At 32.6% G+C, this 19,223-nt stretch overlaps 1 protein-coding gene across 2 annotated transcripts in view; it reads left to right on the top strand.

The window, feature by feature from the left end:
* LOC118200847 (uncharacterized) overlaps window positions 1–19,223 on the top strand; it is a 188,841-nt gene that overhangs the window by 40,375 nt on the left and 129,243 nt on the right. Inside the window, exon 3 of one of the 2 annotated variants that reach the window (XM_035372828.2) lies at window positions 14,146–14,289. The exons of the other annotated variant lie outside the window; for it this stretch is intronic. Coding sequence (XP_035228719.1) covers window positions 14,146–14,289 — 144 coding nt within the window. The remainder of the gene's footprint in view (window positions 1–14,145; window positions 14,290–19,223) is intronic. 2 annotated transcript variants of the gene reach the window in all.

Below are 19,223 nucleotides of genomic sequence, written 5' to 3'. Positions count from 1 at the left end.
TTGCCGGTAGTATTTATAAGAAATTCGAAACTCGAATTCTTTCGTAATTGGTCTAACATTGTGTTAATTGGGTGTAAGAAAAAGTAGTGCTCTAATTTGCATCTTTCGCCAAAAGCACAGTTGCCTGAGTAAGACAAATTTACCATCTGTTACCTCGTCTTTCTCACAAGGTAACAGATGGGAAAAGAGCGATATCTAGGATTATAACTGATTTAAAAGAAGCTTAATTAGACATCTTTTCTCATTTATTAAATTAGTTAAGTTATGTATTGTCCTGTCTTGGAGTACTGATTTTCATTCGTTCTGTCAAATTTGATTTATTTTTTGTATAATTCATTTTTCATACGATTTCAGAGATTTTGTGTTCATCGCTTCAGAATCGGGTGTAGCAATTTCTTCTTAGAAAGGCAGTTGGTGTTTTCAGAGACAGAGTTCCCAACATGTGCTTTCAGAGAGTCAAGGGAAATTTCAATTTTGGCTATTTTCTTCGTGGAGTTGAAAAGTTGCTTGTGCTATTAGAGAAAGGTGCTTGAAGTTCGTTATTACATGTGGCGAAGGAAGAGCGTTTGGTTGATTGAGTTGAATGCATTTATTAATTGCAGTTGCCTTTTTTAATAGCTAACATTTCCACTTGGGAAACTGAATGGTTTGATGGCCTGAACACAAGCGCCCTTTCCCGGATGCGTATTTTTACATTTTGAACTTGATGAAAAATGCAGGCTGTTCCTAAATTTTCGTCTATTTTTAACCCATCTGTATATGCTGTTGATTCAAACTTTCAACTATTTTTGATAAATCTGTATATCCTGCAAGTTCTCTTAACAACAAAATCAACTCCTATTGATATCTATAGGGCCTTTGACTACTACTATTACTACTACTATTGATATCTATAGGACCTTTGATGTAGGCGTCCAGAAATACGAAATGATTGGGTTTTTAAAGTTATTCGGATCGTATGTTAGCTCATGTAAGAACGTTTGGTGCCTAAACTGTAAAATCGTTATCTGACTGGAAAACTATCCCTGGTTGCACGTCGGAAAGAACATTTCTGGGAACTTTAAGTTTCGGGATGTCTGATCGGTTGATTTCTAGGTTCTAAAATTAGTTCTTCTCTGAAAACCTACGCGAGAGACAGCGAAATATTTTCATCTCATTTGCGATATGTCCCGTGAAGTTAGTCGAGACATTATTTCGAGCGAAAGTGTTTCGGCTAATATCTCTCCAGTGGTTCGGCTAGTAACCCTCCAGTGAAGGAGAAGCTTGTTTTTTGGAAACATTTCTTCTAGAGTCACGAATCGGTAGATGTGATAACTTCATAATGTTTTGGTTTCAAACCCTTCTAGCTAAGCTAGGAGACATAATTGTGGTATTTTGGAGAGCGCGCATAATGTAGGGTTAGAAATTAGTGCGGAAAGGTTTTTTTATATATTGAGGAAAAAGATAGTGGAATGGTACCATGCTGTTGCTTCTGCCTTTCTATCATAGGGATAGCCAGACAGCAACACCGTATAACTTCAAAGGAAGATTTTCTTCATGTAGTTTGCCCGAGCTTGTAAAATATCATCGTTTAGGACTTTTTCTGAATTAGTTTTAGTTTTGAGCGTTACTTAATTGGTTAAAGATTGCAAGTGTCCTTGGTGTTATTCTTGCATTGTTTCCTTATCTTGCCATAGATGGTGAATACAGCGGCGTCTGTAGATGCACTACAATAAATTGATGCTATATAATAAAGTGAGAATATAGAAATCCGTCATCAAACCAGAGATCCTGCAGGCATTTTCTTATGTGGTACTTTTCTATTATTATGGATCACAATTATTAATTATTTTATTATTATGGATGACTGTGCTCCTCTGTCATAAAGATAGTTTGTATAATAGTGAAAAATATTTCCTGGTTTTTATATCTCCTTAATAAACTTCAAATACAGCAGACCACCAGAAGGAATTAAATGCTTTTTTTGAATCAAGACAAAGCTGAGCGAAATGAAGATTTTGTTACCGTATTTTCTTGCGTATTCTACCCCCTAAGTATTTAGCACTAGGTTCTTAAAATTGTTAAAATAATTTTCCTTTTCCTCTATTGCACATAGGTTTTCTCTCCAAGGACTAGTTTCTCGGCAAATTGTATTACTTTGATTATTTTTATTCAGTGTATGTGTATTTAATGTGTATTTTGCATCCTTGGATTAGCATTTCATCCCTTTTATTTTCCTTGCATTTATTATTTGAAATGTATATTTCGCAGAGTCTTCCTTAAGCTATACATATGTTCTCACATTTAAGAAAATTTTTAAACATTTGATTTTACCTTACTTCTGCTATTTGCATTCCAATTCCATTGGTAGCCTTATGTACTGCTGATGTGTTCGATTTTCTTATATCCACTCTCTTTTGTTCGTTCCCCTTCTTCGTTCCTTCGATGTCCCTCTTGGGAACTGTAGTCAAGACTTATGAAATGGTCCTCAAGCTTTACAAGGTTCAATTACCGTCAGATATCGGCTCAATATCCGTCAGATAATGTAGTGTTAATATTATTACGTAGTCTTACTGAGATCTATGTTTCTTTTAAGAAATAATGTTATGGTAGTTACCAGTAATTTAGCCACGATTACGTATTTTTAGTTATTTTCTAACTGTAAGCGCATTCTTCTCAAATTAAATTATTCGCATAATTTTTCTCTCTCAGTTTTCAATTCGTAAAATTATTTAAAAAAAAAGTCAAAATACGGTATTTATTGTATTCTGTTGTCCTCAAGATTTCATCTACAGCATAGGTTAAAGAAGTCAGTTCTTTTTGCGTTTTTATATTGAACTTTCCCTTCCACTTCAAATAAATATGCATTAGTTAATTAATTTATTAAAAACATATAAAAATATTAGTAATATTTAAAGTGTTTTGTATTATATATAGTATTATGCGGTATTTACGTAACTAATATTCTTAATGCATGAACTAGAAAACAGCATTAGAAATGCAGTAATATCAAAATAAAAAATAAATCCATGATATGGGTAGCTATAAAATCAGATTAATAAATCAATCTCTCAAATTAATATTGAAAATTTAGATTTCCTCTTCGAGTGCAATTTGATTTATTTTCAGTATAAGAATAACAAGCTTGAAGCATTAGGAAAATTACTCAGTAATAAATTGTAACATAATTAGAAGAAGTAGATGCAATTGATAAAACGGAATTGAGTAATTTACGTTACCTTTGGATTTGTAAAAAAATGTAGTATTTGGAAAACATAATAAAAACGTACTGTTCTTTGATACTTGTATTAAGTTTACATTTACAAAACCGTCTATCTTTGGATTTTCACAGGTTAACCAAAATTAAATACTGGGTAATTCGACACGGAGAGAGTTGCTAATAAGATTCAAAGAGATAAGTTCCACGAGGTTTTTCTAATTTTTTTCTCTATATGTAATGGAATTATCCCATCTAGTGATGCATGACGATAGGAGAAACGTTTCTGAGAAGAAAACTTCTCATTGCCCTGCCACTGAAGTATTCCAAGCCGGAACAGTTTTGGTAAAACCGATGTTCCCGCTAGGTAAGCGGAACATGCGAATTCGGCCAAAATGTTTCGCTTGCAGCTGTGTCTCGCGTAGCTTTTCTCCGAAGAACTTGTTTTCGCATAAGTCAACCAATCAGATATCACGAAAGTGAAAATTCCCGGAAATATTTCTTTTGACACGCAATCACGGATAGCTGTCTTGTCTTATTACTGTTTATCGTAAATGTCAGAAAGCTTCTTTTAGGAATTTCTTCATAAAGTTTTCTTTTATTGAAGCAGAGAGACTTCGAATATCTTGGTATGAAAAATAAGCCAAATGAATCGGCCTTCCAGTGTGTTAAACCACTGCAAAATCAAGTTACCTAGCCATCCATGTATGCAATAAAAATATTAAATTGAGTTTTATTTGATCCCCAATTATTACTTCGGATTACGTCTCCTTAATATTCAGTGGTTTGAAAACATTTTCACACTTCAAAACGCGAAGTAATTGGAAATTTTCTTAAGATTTATTGCAATTCTCTTTCGGGAAAGGGAACAAAAAAAAAAAAAAAAAAAAAAAAAAGGGGGGGGATTAAATGTTTCAAATTTTTTATGAAGTGCAAAACATTGTTAAACATTTCCAAGACTACTTTAAAAGTGCTTAATAGTTTTAATTAATTTACTTTCAAAGCAGTGTATACCAAGTAACCAAAATAAATCTTTTGAAATGTTCTTCAAAACTAGAAAACGAGATTTTCCTCAGTTACAGAATTAAAACGCTGAAGAAAAATTATCATAATTTAATCGCATTCACACCTGCCGTTTTTTTCCTCTGCTTTAATAGCATTATGATTTTTGGTTATTTCTTCTAATTGTTTAAGTATATACTATTTATCTTGCTAATTTATCTGCCTCCACATTTACTTAAGATGATAAGAAAAATTAAAATCAGCACTGTAAAAAGTGAAGTCAGTTTTAATTAGATCCATTTAAATGTTCATTAGAATATGAATACAGCGGGTATTCATATTCTCATTTACGGGGTAACTCAGAAATTTTTGAGGTACAGCTAAATGGTACAAATTAAACTTACTAAATATTAGGTGCTTTCAAAGTAGTTTTCCTCCGACATCAATGCAATTTTGTAGGAGAATTTTCCAAAGATTAAATGCTACTAACTCTCCATTTCTTAGAATCGATGAAAAATATGTTTTTATACAGAAGGGTTATGGGCTAAAAATATTTAAAACAGCGTACTTTTGGGATTTCCGATGGGCAATCTCGTGTGCCGGAGATAAAAATGTTTTATTCCCTACATTGTTGCCACTATTCGCTTTAAAATTATTGAATATTTTAATCAAAAGTTGGTTACAGTTTTACAAAATATGAAATAGACACTATAAAAATTCTAAATTCCAAATTCGGGCTTAGAGATGTCCATATTCTGATGGAGGACTATGTTATTCAAACTTTGATGACTCTAGGTACCATTGTTTTTTTCACACTGCGAGAAGCATACATTCATTCATGCAGCTTCTTCATTATTAATTTCTTAAAATATAATACAAGGCGATAATATTTGGAGGCAACAATTTGAAAAGTGATATATGGTGTTTAAATGACTCAACGCAAAATGTCGTTTCTATTTAATAACCCTTCTGAGCTTGCCTTTGGGCGAAAGAAAACCATTTTATTAGTGTAATGTTGCATTTTTTTATATGCAATTTTGTCACTCATTCAAATAAAACTGTTCTTTTTATTGGACGAATGCTTCGATTTTATTTTAAAATGATTCTAAGAATTTCTGTTTATGTTTCATAATTCCTCGAAAATGCTAGCTTTGCAAAAATCTGCGTAATTTCATACAAATTAATTTCAAAATTATAAATTACCATTTATAATTTTTAAATTGCTTAGTTAAAAAAACAGTAGTAATTCACTCTCCTTCTTTTACTGTCATTAAAAAAGCTGTTTACGTGAGAGATTGGTAGTTTTTCTACTGTTTTCTCATCTGTAAATTAAATCCAACCACTTTCTGTTATAAAATATTCCACAATGGCAATTTTTCAGAACTTTACGGTGGCCGAATGGGAAAAACTGATGAACGCTATGCAGTTCATCGTTTTATCATAGCAGCGCATAGATGATTGTAAAAACGTCTTGGCAGGAGGAAAGCGTAAGCGAAAAGTGTCGCAGCAATGCAGAGGAAGAAGGGAAGGAGTCAAAAGTTTCAGTCGAGTTAAAAAAGTTTCGGTTTACAATTTGGTGATTAGCCAAGAGGTATCTGCATTAAGGGGTCGTAGGATCGCATGATTATTTTGAATTATTTAATACTAGGATTATAAATTATTTAATACTAGAAACACTGAAACTTAGTATCTACCCAAAAGCAGTCAAAATGACTGCATTGTGAAAGAATAAGTAATGTGTAAAGAAATTCGTTTAAAATTAATTTTTAATATTTTTTATATCCTTTACAGTTATATAACAAGTTAGTAAATATTAACAATAAAAAATTACTTCACTTGAAAAAAAATAAATTATGCATTATTATTTGTAAATTTTTTGCAAATGAAAGTGGAAATCTTTTTATGTGTACATCTTCCGCAAACGTAATTTTGACATTTTTCACATATATTATTTGTTTTGTTGTTGTGGGAAAGTCGTACTTGACAAATTTTGCGTTTGTTAGAATGGGTTGCATTTGAATGGTGTTGCAGTGGATCTTTGTGAGTCTTTATTCTCTGATGACTTTTTCTGTCTTGCAGTTCTGTGTTCGACGTAAAGCTGTTCTGTTAATTGAAACAAGAACTCTTTTCGTTGCATTAGTATTCCTGTCGTTTCTTTGTAAAGGATCCAAGCATTTATAGAAGCCAAACCTAAAATATTGAAAATTGTTTGGAGGAGCCATCTACGAGAACTAGCTTTTACTGTGCATTTTCTGGCCATTTGATCCGTCATATCAACTCCAAATTTCGGGCTGTTATAAAATTGAATAGATTCCGGTAACATCTTTTTTATTACTTTTATTAATTTTCACAAATTTATCTCTAGAACTTAGCTACTCTTGTATTTGGTTTGCTTTTATATATTGTAAGAATACAATTCTGAGTACAACCAGAGAATACAATCAGAGTGGAAAAACGAGGTATATTATCCTTCGTCTGTTTAGCTGTTATCGGTTGTGATATTTCTTCCACAGCTTGTATATGGCTCGACAAGTTTCAGAACAACGTGTTCACTGAGATTCGAATAACAAGTACTACTTTAGCTTATTGAGAAACTGCAACTTATCAAGTATACGCCCAGAATCGACAATTTATCATATACTTGTATGTTATGTGACGGTAATCGAAAAAAAATAAAAACTGTTATTTCAATACAGAGCCGAACTCGTCATATAAGAAATTTACTCAATAAGAGTCATTTGTTTATTTAAAATTTCTCAAATTATTAAAATTCCCCAAAGCAGTCAAAATGACTGCTTTGGGGCAATATAGATATAACATATATATACCGAAAATGAAAGAAGGGGTAACTAGAATAATTAATAAAGGCATTTATATGTTGTACAAAAAGTCACAAAATTCTAAGAAATTATGTCATTATATACATAATTGTTTTTCTAATTGAAATTAAAAAGTAGTCAAAATGACTTCTTTGGGCAATCTAAGTTACTCTATGCTGCGAAATTAATTAAATAATCCAGATATACTAATTAAACGAAAAGTGTTGGTTTAACAATCTAATAAGTAGAACATACATCAAAATTGAAATAAAAACAAAACGACTCGATAAAACATTGTAATAAAATAATACAATAAATTCTTGAAAATTCTTTGGTCTTTTTCAAGGAGTAGTCGAACAATTTCAATAGAGATTTCATGTTTCTGGTTTATATCTGGATTCATGTTTCTGATTTATATTTGGATTCATGATTCTGATTTTTACATCTGCATGATTATAAATTAATGAAATAAATCAAAAGTAAGGGCCAAATAAAAATAAATTGAATGAATTTAAAATAATAATGTAAGTTCATTGAAATATATTATAATACTAACAAAGAACGTAATAAAAAAGTATAAATTTAAAAGTATAAATTTAGCTTTTTTAATAAATTAGCAAGATTCTTTTGATCTGCTCCGACGTGAACCTAAGCAAAAGAGACTGTACAAAAATTAATATAAAAGGAAATTTTTGAAATTAATCTCGGATAAACAATTTGTCTTACTAAAAGCTATTAACTAAATAAATAGTTTTCAAAACTGCTTGTTTGAAAATGAATTGTTTTAAATTAGAAATAATTAAATTTAAAAAAGAAACAAGATTTGAGGAAATGAAACTAACATATTTCGGTTGAGAATAATAGGCTAGTATCCTAAACTGTAAAATATTTCAACAGGCAATATACCTAAAATTAGGAAAAATAATTAATTTAGTAATAAACTGTAGTGAGAATACTTTCGAGAGGTTAAGGAAAAAGCTTAAAAAGAAAAGGTTACAATTTGACCAATTCCATTTGGATGGGATTGGAGTTCCTGTAACACTTTTTTTATCTCTCGAAAGAATTCTCGTTACAGTTTATTGTTAAAGTCATTCTTTTTTCTAATTCTAGCAGAGTCGTAGCGAAATACCCTCATATGCGGTCAGGTCGTAAATTTACAATCCCTTTTTTCAGGGGGAGAGCTGACAAGGAGCGGACAATCTCGCTTGGGATCTTGAGAAAATGTGGGGGTTGTTTAAACATCTAACTTCTCTACATTCAGTTTTATACAGAGGAAAATACAAATTGAATTCTTCGAATGAATGCAATTTGTACAATGAAAATGTATTACTTAACGATAAACTGTAAGATAAATAACATCTTTTTTTAAAGCCATAGGTGTAGAAAGACAGATATTTGTTACCCGAATGAATTTGTAGTAAATATTGAGTTTTTCATTTCGAATGCTATGTTCCATGTATGCGAAGAGCTGAGTATGTGAGAAAATAGTCATAACCGAATGGCTTTCAAATTTTCACGGCTGATGACTGTTTCTCAATTACATTGTGGTAGGTGCTTTTTGGTTAATTTTCTAATGGCATATAAACAATAATTGTTTTTATTCGAGACTTGTGAATAAAATAACGCAAACTAGACTGCAGAAAATTCCTAAGAATGAAGTTAAATAATACTGAAAAATACATTATTGATGCACTTTTGGGTTTTATACGTAGTAGTATTAACTACTACTATAATCCTTAAATGGAATCTTTAAATTATATATATCTATGTATAGGTATATATAAATGGAACCAATTATAGAACAAGGTATAAAATATCTTTATTATAAAATGTTCATTACCATACGTATATTTACGTAATATCAATATAAATAGTTAGTCAGGTTTCGTACATATATAATTTATTTTTATATTTTGTATTTTTTGTATTAGATTCAGTATTGTATACGTATCTGAAGTTTAATTTGTTCTCTTTTTGGGTTACGACTTTAAGTGAGAAAGAATTGTTAGGGCCTTCATAAGGATTACATTATATACAATCAGTTAGGATCCGACTTTTCCTTTCTTTTAATCATTATATATATTTAAATACTACTTCATAAGTATACATAAAATATAGCAGGTTTTTAAGCTATTTATTTATATATCTATTGTTTGGTCTGGTTTGTTTCATTATAGCAAAGCATTCGACGGTTATTTGCCTAAGGGTAAGGGTGCCTCGGGGAGAACTTTCTAAGCAAAACTGACTCTTACGCACGTTACACGTGGGGAAAACCTCGAAAACGCAAATACAGCCATCCCCGTCGATCCGGATTCGAACCCCGGATCGACCTGTCAGAGTTCAACGGCTTTACAGCTCAGCCGCTAGTGAGTCCCACCCCACACACATCCACACATATACATTAAATAGTATTTACATGTCGTTTATAAAGTATAACTGAGTGCAATTTAATCATGAAGAGTTAGAAAATATTCTACGGAATTACTTCACTTCGTAGACTTTTTGTTAAGCTTCACCATAGTTCTTAAAGAGAATCTCAATGCTAGTTGCATTTCCAAGCTGTTTATGTACCTTATTTTTCATACTTTGAATTATATTTAGAAAATTATTTCACTTGGTTATAGCTAAAAATGCAGTTTTTTATTGAAGAATTTAAGGGTAAGAAGAGAATTATGCCCTTTTCTAATTATTCTTGAAGTATTTAAATTTAAAAAAAAAAGCGAACATTAATACGGATCACTGAACTAAAGTGCTCGATACAAGACAGATTAATTAGCTACTAAATTTTGATTTTCATTGAGTAAAAATGAATTCATCTGCATTCTATAAGAAAGTAAATATTCAAAAAAATTTTTTTTCCTATTCTCGCAGTCATAATATTTTTCTTAAATATTCAGCTAATTCATATTCAAATATTCCAATCCATTACAATTAGTAATAAATCGATACAGTAAATAAATAATTAAAATCAATTAAATGGAATTTTAATTGATTTTAATTGCCATTTTCCCTCTGATAAACCCCTCTTTAGAGTTCAGTAGCAGTCGATCAGCTTTTGTTGGGGTTCATTTTTCTTTATGGTATGCTTACGTTACATATGTATATATTATGCATTGCTCATACTCGTCAACTGCAGCTTTTAATATCTTTTGGAAAAAAATCACTGGAAAAAACTATTATTACTAGGCACTGTCATGCCACAGTGTTTAAAAAAAATCCCATTGTTTAAAGGTAGATTCTGTACTCATATCCTAGTCTAAAATTAAAAGCTGAGAGTCAAAATTAAGGGGGTTGCTCTTAGAAAGCCTCAATTAGAAGTAGTTATACGAAATGTTAATCAATACTTATAATCTTACGGATTAAACACTTATTCCCTATTTGATCACGTGTATGGCAAACAGATATTCGTCATTCATAAAGAAAAGAAAGGTGAATCAAAATGAGTTTTCAAGCCCTATTGAATACATTAGCAATACTTATTCTCCTAATAACAGATACCTATGTGTTATTCTCTTCGTAATTTTCAGTACATATATTTATATTTATAATTAAGAAATCTTTTGAAAGCAGCGTCAAACAGCTGTCAAAATTATATTTTAAAATTGTCATTTAGAAATGCGCTTATAATGGTTTTTATATTTACGAAAGATACTTCCCGTTTACTCAGGCTCACTGTATTCAAGTCGATAGGACCAATTGAATGGAAAGATCGATTTGTTAATTCATTTCCAAGTTTCAAATCGGATGAATGGACTCGCGAATAAAATGGCACATTAAAATACGGTCACTGAACTACACTGAGCTATGAAAATTTTAACAAAGGTTTCGTACTTTATCTTATGAAAACAAAATATCAGAATCTAATTAAATGTTTCACTTATTATAAAAATAGAAAATATAAATATTTGTGAATAAAAAGAAATTATTTAAAAAAATAAAATTTAAATTAAAAAAAATAAAAGAATTACAAAATATTGAAGAAATTACATAAAATAGCGAATAAACTTATTCGGCACAAGCTCGCTAAATGTAAAACAGATTGTACAGTCAGAAAGCTCGCCTTGTCTCAGAAATATACTGTTCATCGGGTTTACAGGTTATTCAGACTAACGTGCGAAGTTCAGTGAGTAACTTGTATTTTCCTTTGAATGTATAAACTAGCCAAAAAAATTGAGCACTTGACAATTAGCTGCAAATTTAACAGATGGGAGCACTTGGCAATTAGATGCAAATTTAACAGAAGGATTGAAGGAACCCTACTGCAACGTACCACTTTGTGTAAGCATTTTCGTGGATTTCCTTAAGGTATGTAAATATGAGCCCATTTTCCTTAGAAAATTCTCCATGAAATCATACCTAGCCGACGCTCATATGTTTTGCCATATTCAACACAAAATCATTCTTAAGATGATTAATTAATTTTATGTTAGGTGATACGAAGCTTTTCAAAAACTAGGATGCTTTCCGTAAACAATTAGTATTAATAAGCGCTGTCCAACTGGAATTGGGTTGGGTAATTTGTCTCCATTCTGATACCATGTGCATCATTTATTTCTGATATATTGATACTGAATGAGACCTAAAAACACTTTCTTTTTTAAATATATCTCCCCTTATGATCCCTGACACAGCCGTTTACTTTCCCCTTCCGTAATTAACGTCAGTCTCCTGCTCTTGACCGCATTTGCCAAGCCACCGTCGTAGCTGGGGTTTTCAGCGCCCAGGGACAACTGAAGATTTCGCGCCCCCTACTACTTGCCAAGGATAGAAAACATTTGAGTCTAAAATGTCGTAACATCAGTTTTGCGCCCCTTGGATTCTGCGCCCGGGGACAGATGCCCCCCTTGCTCCCCTCTAGCTACGCCCCTGAATTCTAGGCGTATGGCCGGTAAAGCGACGATCAGTTCCGGTAATGATTCAAAGAATCGATTCAGTTCCCTGAATTAATGAATAGTTGATTCCAGAAAACCGAGTTGTAGCTCGTTTACAGTTCACGGAGAGTCCTTGTTAGAGGCGTGCCAAGAATAGAGATATGCTTTCTTTAACGAACTGATTCACTTTGCTAAGCCAGTTCATTTTAATTAGTTCGCTTTAGTGAGGTAATTACCGAACTGCTTCACTTTACCGAACATCGAAATTGCCCAAAATAAGCAGAGCACTGTCAGAGTTTTGCCGAGAGCTCTTGTTGGAAACGTGCCAGGAAAATTCGATTTCCATTTTAAAGGAGAAAAGAGCGTTTATTCTCCCATGTTAAAAGTGAGTTTAATTTCTATCATTTCCCAAATTTTTAAAATATTTTTATTCTAGAATTTTATTATTAGTTCTATATAAGAATTAAGTTATAGGGAATCTCAAAACTACATTTGAGAGAAATAGGTTCTTGGAGTTAAACATCTGAAAGAGTCAATTATTTCGATCCCACTGCTCGTTCGATTCATTTCGCTCTACTATCCAATCTAGCTATAACCGTTCCCGGACCCACTGCTCGTTCGATTCTGCCCGCTCTTTGCTCCGTTCTCACTAATCGGTCTTGATTTACCCCTCATCCTTGATGTTTTTCATTAAGGTTGTTATTAGTGAGCGGTGAGTCATGAAAAAGAACCGATTCAATTTAGTGAGCAAACGGTTCTTATCCCATAAAACAATGAGTTTTGTCCATGTCTAATTGCTTGTTGAAATATTTCACAATTTAGACTAATCTACGAAAGATTTTTTTATGAAACGCAGAAGACCGAATACTGATTGTTTATTAAATAAAAAGGAATCATTTCTTTATTCCTTCAGAATTCCACAGAAACGGCTGAGCGCCAACTTTGGCGGGATCTTTTCCACCTTTAGAGGTTCGAGACAGGTAGCTTTTAACTCTACAGAATAATACATAAATACCGAAAATAAAAGTTTTTATTTTTGGCTTATTACGTGCTCCGCCCTTAGGCACTATACGGAAAGGGAGGGATGCTCCGTGGAGGTCTTTTTAAGGAAAACTGTCTCGTATCCACGTTACACATGGGGAAACCCACGAAAACGCCCACGCAGCCAGCCTGTTCGCCGGGACTCGAACCCCGAACCGAACTACCAGTGTTCAACGGCTTTTACCGCTCGGCCGCTGGTGGGCCAAAATAACAGTTTAAAGCATTAAAAATAGACTCAGGTATCAAATATAAAAAAGTGCTGAACATTTGTATGATGCTTATATATGTTATGACGTGACTGATATTCCCAAATCCTTTGTGCTTTTGTTTATTTACTGCTTCTCTTCCCGATGAGTGGAGGCAGGTTTATCATTGTTTAGTTTTAGCCTTTATTTCGTAGTGGAAAATTACGTCGGGACAAGTTTCAGCTAATTCTTGTATACACAAAAAGCTGATGTAATGGAATAATGAAATTCTAATTACTTCCTTCCAAAAATTACAATAGCAAAATTCTTTCAAAAATTTCACGATTTTAGTCGAAAATGAGGAAATTTCCCTAGAAAAGGAGTTTTTAGATGAGTGTGGTACTTGCGTATTAATGCAGAAGGACTGGCTAACTTCGGCAGTAATTTGATGCAATTAATTTTTCTTTATTTCGTGAGAAATATATTTGGTAATCCCTTCTAAAAAGCTTTCAAATGTTTTTTTACACTGAATTACAAATTTATAACGCCACATGAACTCAACTAAGTACGGCTTCAAATGCGTTTTTCTGTACCCTTATGTTTCTTGCTTCACCATTTTGAAAAACCTCATACCCGCTCGATATTTTGTTTATTAACTCCGAAATATGCAAACTGTCATACTGTCGATTACTTTGAGACATATTATACTCTTGTAAGAAACTAACAGCATCACCTTCATTGTTTGGTAGATCCCACAGAACACGTGAATGAACTATACACTGCCCCCCAAGAAAAATTCCTTTCTGAAATTGCGGTTTATAGGCGTTCAAAACACTTAGCGACGTCAATACGATTGCTACAGGCTTTAATCTGTGCTACGGTACTAAGCAGCCAAAATTCTCCCTTTTGTTTTGGCGAATTTTGGCTTTTTCTTCTTTAGTACATTAAGTATAATGAATGTTATTGCTATGAACTTCTGAATCGAAAAACATAACATTAACTTAATCTGGAAACATTTTCTACATCTCTAGGAACTGTATGGAAGCTCACGATGCAAGACTGCGTCCAGTCCTTGAAGAGAGTAACAGCAACCTAGCCAGCTCTTTTGCTTCCAGTTCGTCAGCTTCCACTTCACCTACAGTAGCTCCTCCTTATCCCCATATGGGAAGAGATTGGTAAAAACTTTTACTATTTTCAAATAAAATTAACCGCAATATATTCAGTGTTCCCACCGACCGGAAGTTGGCAAAAGGGAGTAACTGGATTGATATTCAATTTGGCCACTGTTAGTTCTATCGTTATCCATTTGTAAATACGTCTCTTTCCCAAAATTCCACACATAATTTGGACCATAATAGAATTTATAAAAAATGTTGGTACTAACGTATTAACGCAACCACTTTGATCCAATCTGGATAATTTTCACTAATGAAAATATAAAAGTTACTTATCGGATGCAAGTAGATGGTTTTCGGGAAAGGGTTTTAGAAAGATTCCTAAACTACCGAGATTTATCCTAAATCAGCAGACCTTGATCGACATATGAAAACAAGACATGCTTTAGCAATTTAAAATGCAAAAGAAAACATGCTTTAGCTATTTAAAATACAAATTTTATTTATAAATAAGGATTACATGATACATTAACAAATAAAACACTTCCATTCTTCAACAAATTTTCCTGTACATTTTTTTTGCGCTATTCTACTCTCCAACTATAAAGCGATCAGTTTACTCTTAAAAAACATTAGAGAATTGCACACCGGCTATCTACCAAATGTACCTTCTCGTCGTTCTCTTTAGAAATTTTGTGACAGAATTTTGTATTCTTACAGAAAATTTTCCGCAGTTTCTTCCATTGTTGGCAAACTCCACAAGTGTATATTTTAAAATTATATTTAAAATAAAAATATTACAATTTCTTTATTAAAACTATTGGAGCTTGGGATATAATAAAAAGAGTGCAAACGGAAAATGGCGACGTTGCTTGACTAAACGACTGTTATGAGCAAGGTTGCTTGACGAATGGCTATGCGCTTGGTGCAAGAGTGGCGCATTCTGAGATTGTGGAGACTTATACTAAGGTGGTCATTACAGGTAAGTTACTTATGTTATTTCTTCAAAAAAGAGTCATACTTTTCATATTTTCAATAAAAATACAGAATATTTCTGTTGACCGGTCTGGGTATTCAGCGACAAACATAAAAGTTCGCACGAAATTTAACTAGATGGCGGCAATCCTAACTAGGCTTTAAGAAGTTGTCAACAAATAAAAGATATTTAAAAAACGTTTTGGTAAAATCTATCTCATTATCCACCCAAGACTTTACAAAAGTAACCAGGAAAAGGGCTATGTCGCCAAAGTAAGCAATCCAGAATTTTACAAAAAATGTATATATCTGGAAAACCACTAATAGTTCGTATTGCCACTGTGCGCTTATTAATGAAAAATAAAGCGCTTCACGTTTTTCAGAAAATAGGGAGTTTTACTTACTATTTGCATTCTGTGAAATTAATTTGTGCAAGTTTCTTAGAGTTTTTAAAGTTAAAACAGGATGATATATAAGTGGAGAGCAGGGTCAGTTTGTTCTGGAATTCTTTGATGTTTATTAAAGTTTAAACAGATCACTGTGCACATGAACAAAAAGACCAAGAAAACATAACATTAGAATTATTCAGAATAGAAAATCTATAGTTGCATGAAAAATTAAGACCTCATCCACAAATTGAATTACGCACAAAATAAACGGTAAAATTATCATTCTAAAAGCAACGAATAAATATATATTAATAAAATAATACAATATGTTATAACAATGAGCAAAAATAACAACTTGACCAAATAAATTTAAATATTTACCGAAATTTACAACGATATATCCACTGAGTTAAAAAAATTCTGAATATAATTTTGAAAAATTGTTTCACCACATTGCATTGTCATCCACAAATAGTCAACGTACAAAATTTCAACTCGATAATTTATCGGGAAGTAAGTTAAAAATATATGACAAAATTCCAACCATAGAGAAACACCATAAATGAGCTAAATAAAAACTTATAAAACAAAGGTGAATTGAAGGAAATTTTGAATTCAAGTGAACATTTTATTAATAGGTTATTTATATTTATTTCTAATGAAAAGTTACTTAAAAATTCTTTGTTATTTTTAATGGCATCAAGGAAATTATTGCAGTTTAGTTCGCTGTTAATTTTCCAGTTCAGTAACTATTTTACATTTGATTCAGCCATTCTACCTCTTCAGATCATATGATATTCATGACTGAGAAAACTCTTACGAGTGGTACCGATGTGCCTGGTATGCCGAATATGTATTCTTATATTTGAACAAGTTTAGGAAAAAAAATATGTCTAATATTCTGTTAATGACCAACACTGTTTGTTTTTCTTTGAAATGACAAAAAAGTTGTTTCCATTTTTCTTCACAATCTTTTATTTTTCAAATTTTATAATTAGCTGACCACAAACCGCTTGAAATCATCACTGCGTTAAAAAGTTGATCCATGTTTATTGCATTACTCGCAACAGTTTCATTAATTTTTTTAACCTGAAGAATAAGTTTTAGATCATATTAGTTCACTGCTGTTTGTCTAAATTAACCATTTTGTCCCAATTTGTGAAACAGTTTTTCCATATTTCCATAATTTTCCATGAGTGACATTAAATGGTTTGTCAGTGTTTGTGCAGTTTTATTAAAAATTAATCGAAAATCTGAAAGTTTAGCGCAGCAATCTATAACAAATATCACACAGCAATTGTCACAGTTTTAATTTTTTTTTTGTCTTAGAAGATTGTGTTGATGCGGTTACAAAGTTTGTTTTATTTAAATCTTCGCAAAACTACTGCAACAACAATCACTTAATCATATTGTTGCGTGCGTACGGGTTCGTAATAGATTGAATGCACACAGATCCGATGATAGGTTGATAAAATTTATTTTGTCAAAGGAAACACTTCAGAGTTGTGGAACTTTCCACAGAAATACTCGTACAGATATTCACAATATCACAGGGTACAATCAGTAGTTACACTTCAAACTACTAAGAATATTAAATACAATAAAATGCAAAGCGCATGTAAAAGGTGAAGCTTTCACGGATATCCCAATACTCCGAAATCGCTCTGAATTAACAACTCACAATTAAGAAACTGATGCTCTCTCCAGTCTTATCATTTTACCCAACCACCCAAATATTTCTGGTAATTTCTGCTTCTCGAAATTACCGAAAGGCATAAGAAGGTCGAATACGGCCATCAAATTAGAGTTATTCCATGACAATATCCATTACAGTTATACAGGGAGCGGAACCATATATCTCTAGATGGCAGTCAAGTTTGGCGACTTCTCGGAGAATTTGGCGACAAAATTAGTCACCAAAACCGTTACCAGCTTGGCAGTAGCTTGCCAAAATAACGAGATAGCCGTTTACTTCAATGTTAAATGGACTTACCCCTGTACTCCTATTTTTCCGCACTCTCATTTTTTCATGTTACATTATACAGAAAACTAAAATGATTTCACATATAATTTTACTAAAATTATGCATCTGGATTCCTATCTACAAAATTTGTGGCTATCCTCTACGTAACTATCCTCTATATACAATCCTCTGCGTACAAAATCCGTAACAACATGACAATGACAACTATGACGTATATCAATGGCAGCTTCATATTTTGCTCTGGATAGTCTGACTTCGTTTCAAAGAACTTCGAAATCAGGTTAAATTAGCAATCGGCTGACTTAAAGACGAGATTGTGACTACATGAAATGCGAAAGTTGCTCCTTTAGATGCTATTAAGAAATCTTGTCACAAGTCGGTAGCTATGTCTCCTGTTTCGAAATAACCTACTGTATCTACAGTCGCAGTGGATGATAATTCTCCACCACTAGGACTCAGCGATTGGTACACCTAACCCCCATCGCCCTTTAAAAGGGAGAGTGTATAAGGTATTTCTCCCACCTTCTTAGCATGCCTTCGTGGTGTAATGGTCAGCACGTTCGACCCGTATCCGAGATGTCCGAGGTTCGAGTCCCGGCGAGGGCATTGTTCTTCTTCCATCTCTCCTGCCTCGAAATAACTTAATGTTTCTACAACAGTATCCAAGAAGTGAAAAAAAATCTAAATCTCATAGGTTACATGCTATTATAAATTCGGCGAAAAAACATCTGGTTGAAAAAAATTAAACATCTGAATACTTTAAGCCACATGCTATAATTTTGGTTAAAAAATTTAGACAATATTAAAAGTATTTAGATTTAGATTCAAAATATTTAGATTGGCGATAATGATTGTAACGAGAAGACTGTTTTTAATTGCTATATATCCATTTTATCCAAGAATTTTTACTTCTTGTAAATTTGGCACTTTTAAAATATTTCCAAATAACCGGGAAAAAATGACAAACTGACCGGATCAGAAGGACCACATCACCCGGACAGTCCCGGTCAAACCCGGACAGTCCCGGTCAAAGCGGGACGTCCGGTAAACCTAACTCTTGACGATACATAAAGCTTCTTCCAAAGAAAAATTGACTTATATAACTGTCTGTAATCTGCCTTAATGTGTTAATATGCTTAATGCCAAGCAAAACAGAACGAAACTGCTTTTCTTTCCAATTGCACAGCTGTCTCTTTTCAGTAAGAAAAACATCAGAGAATTGCAGAATTTCGGCATCGTGCACAGTTTCAGCACGCAACCATTAAACATTATATGTATAATATTACTGTATAGCTGTTCATGACCTGATATGAACCAGCTACCGCATTTGGCGACTGGCGTCTTATTAACAGAAAAGTACCTATACTAAAGCACGTTTTGTATTACTAATCTTGCTACAGAGTTATGGATATGAAAAATATTTTCAAATAATATAATACACTGAAGTGGTCATCTTAGAGAAGTAATGTTCAGTGTCGATGTTTATTTATGAAACATCTCATAAAACTGGTCACTTTCTGAGGTGGAAAAAAAAGAGAGGGGATGAAAAGTGTGTTAGCCAAGTATCTGTATTACTGATGATTTTTGTTTTCAGCATATCAGTTAAAAAAATGCTTTCATTTAAACTGCAATAATTAAAATTAGCA

Source organism: Stegodyphus dumicola, chromosome 10 (assembly GCF_044657685.1).
Source record: "Stegodyphus dumicola isolate Sdum_Otavi_A_Nest chromosome 10, ASM4465768v1".
In the NCBI taxonomy this organism is placed as follows: Eukaryota; Metazoa; Arthropoda; class Arachnida; order Araneae; family Eresidae; genus Stegodyphus; species Stegodyphus dumicola.
Note: the sequence above shows the minus strand (reverse complement) of the source record. Positions and strands in the feature narration are given on the sequence as shown.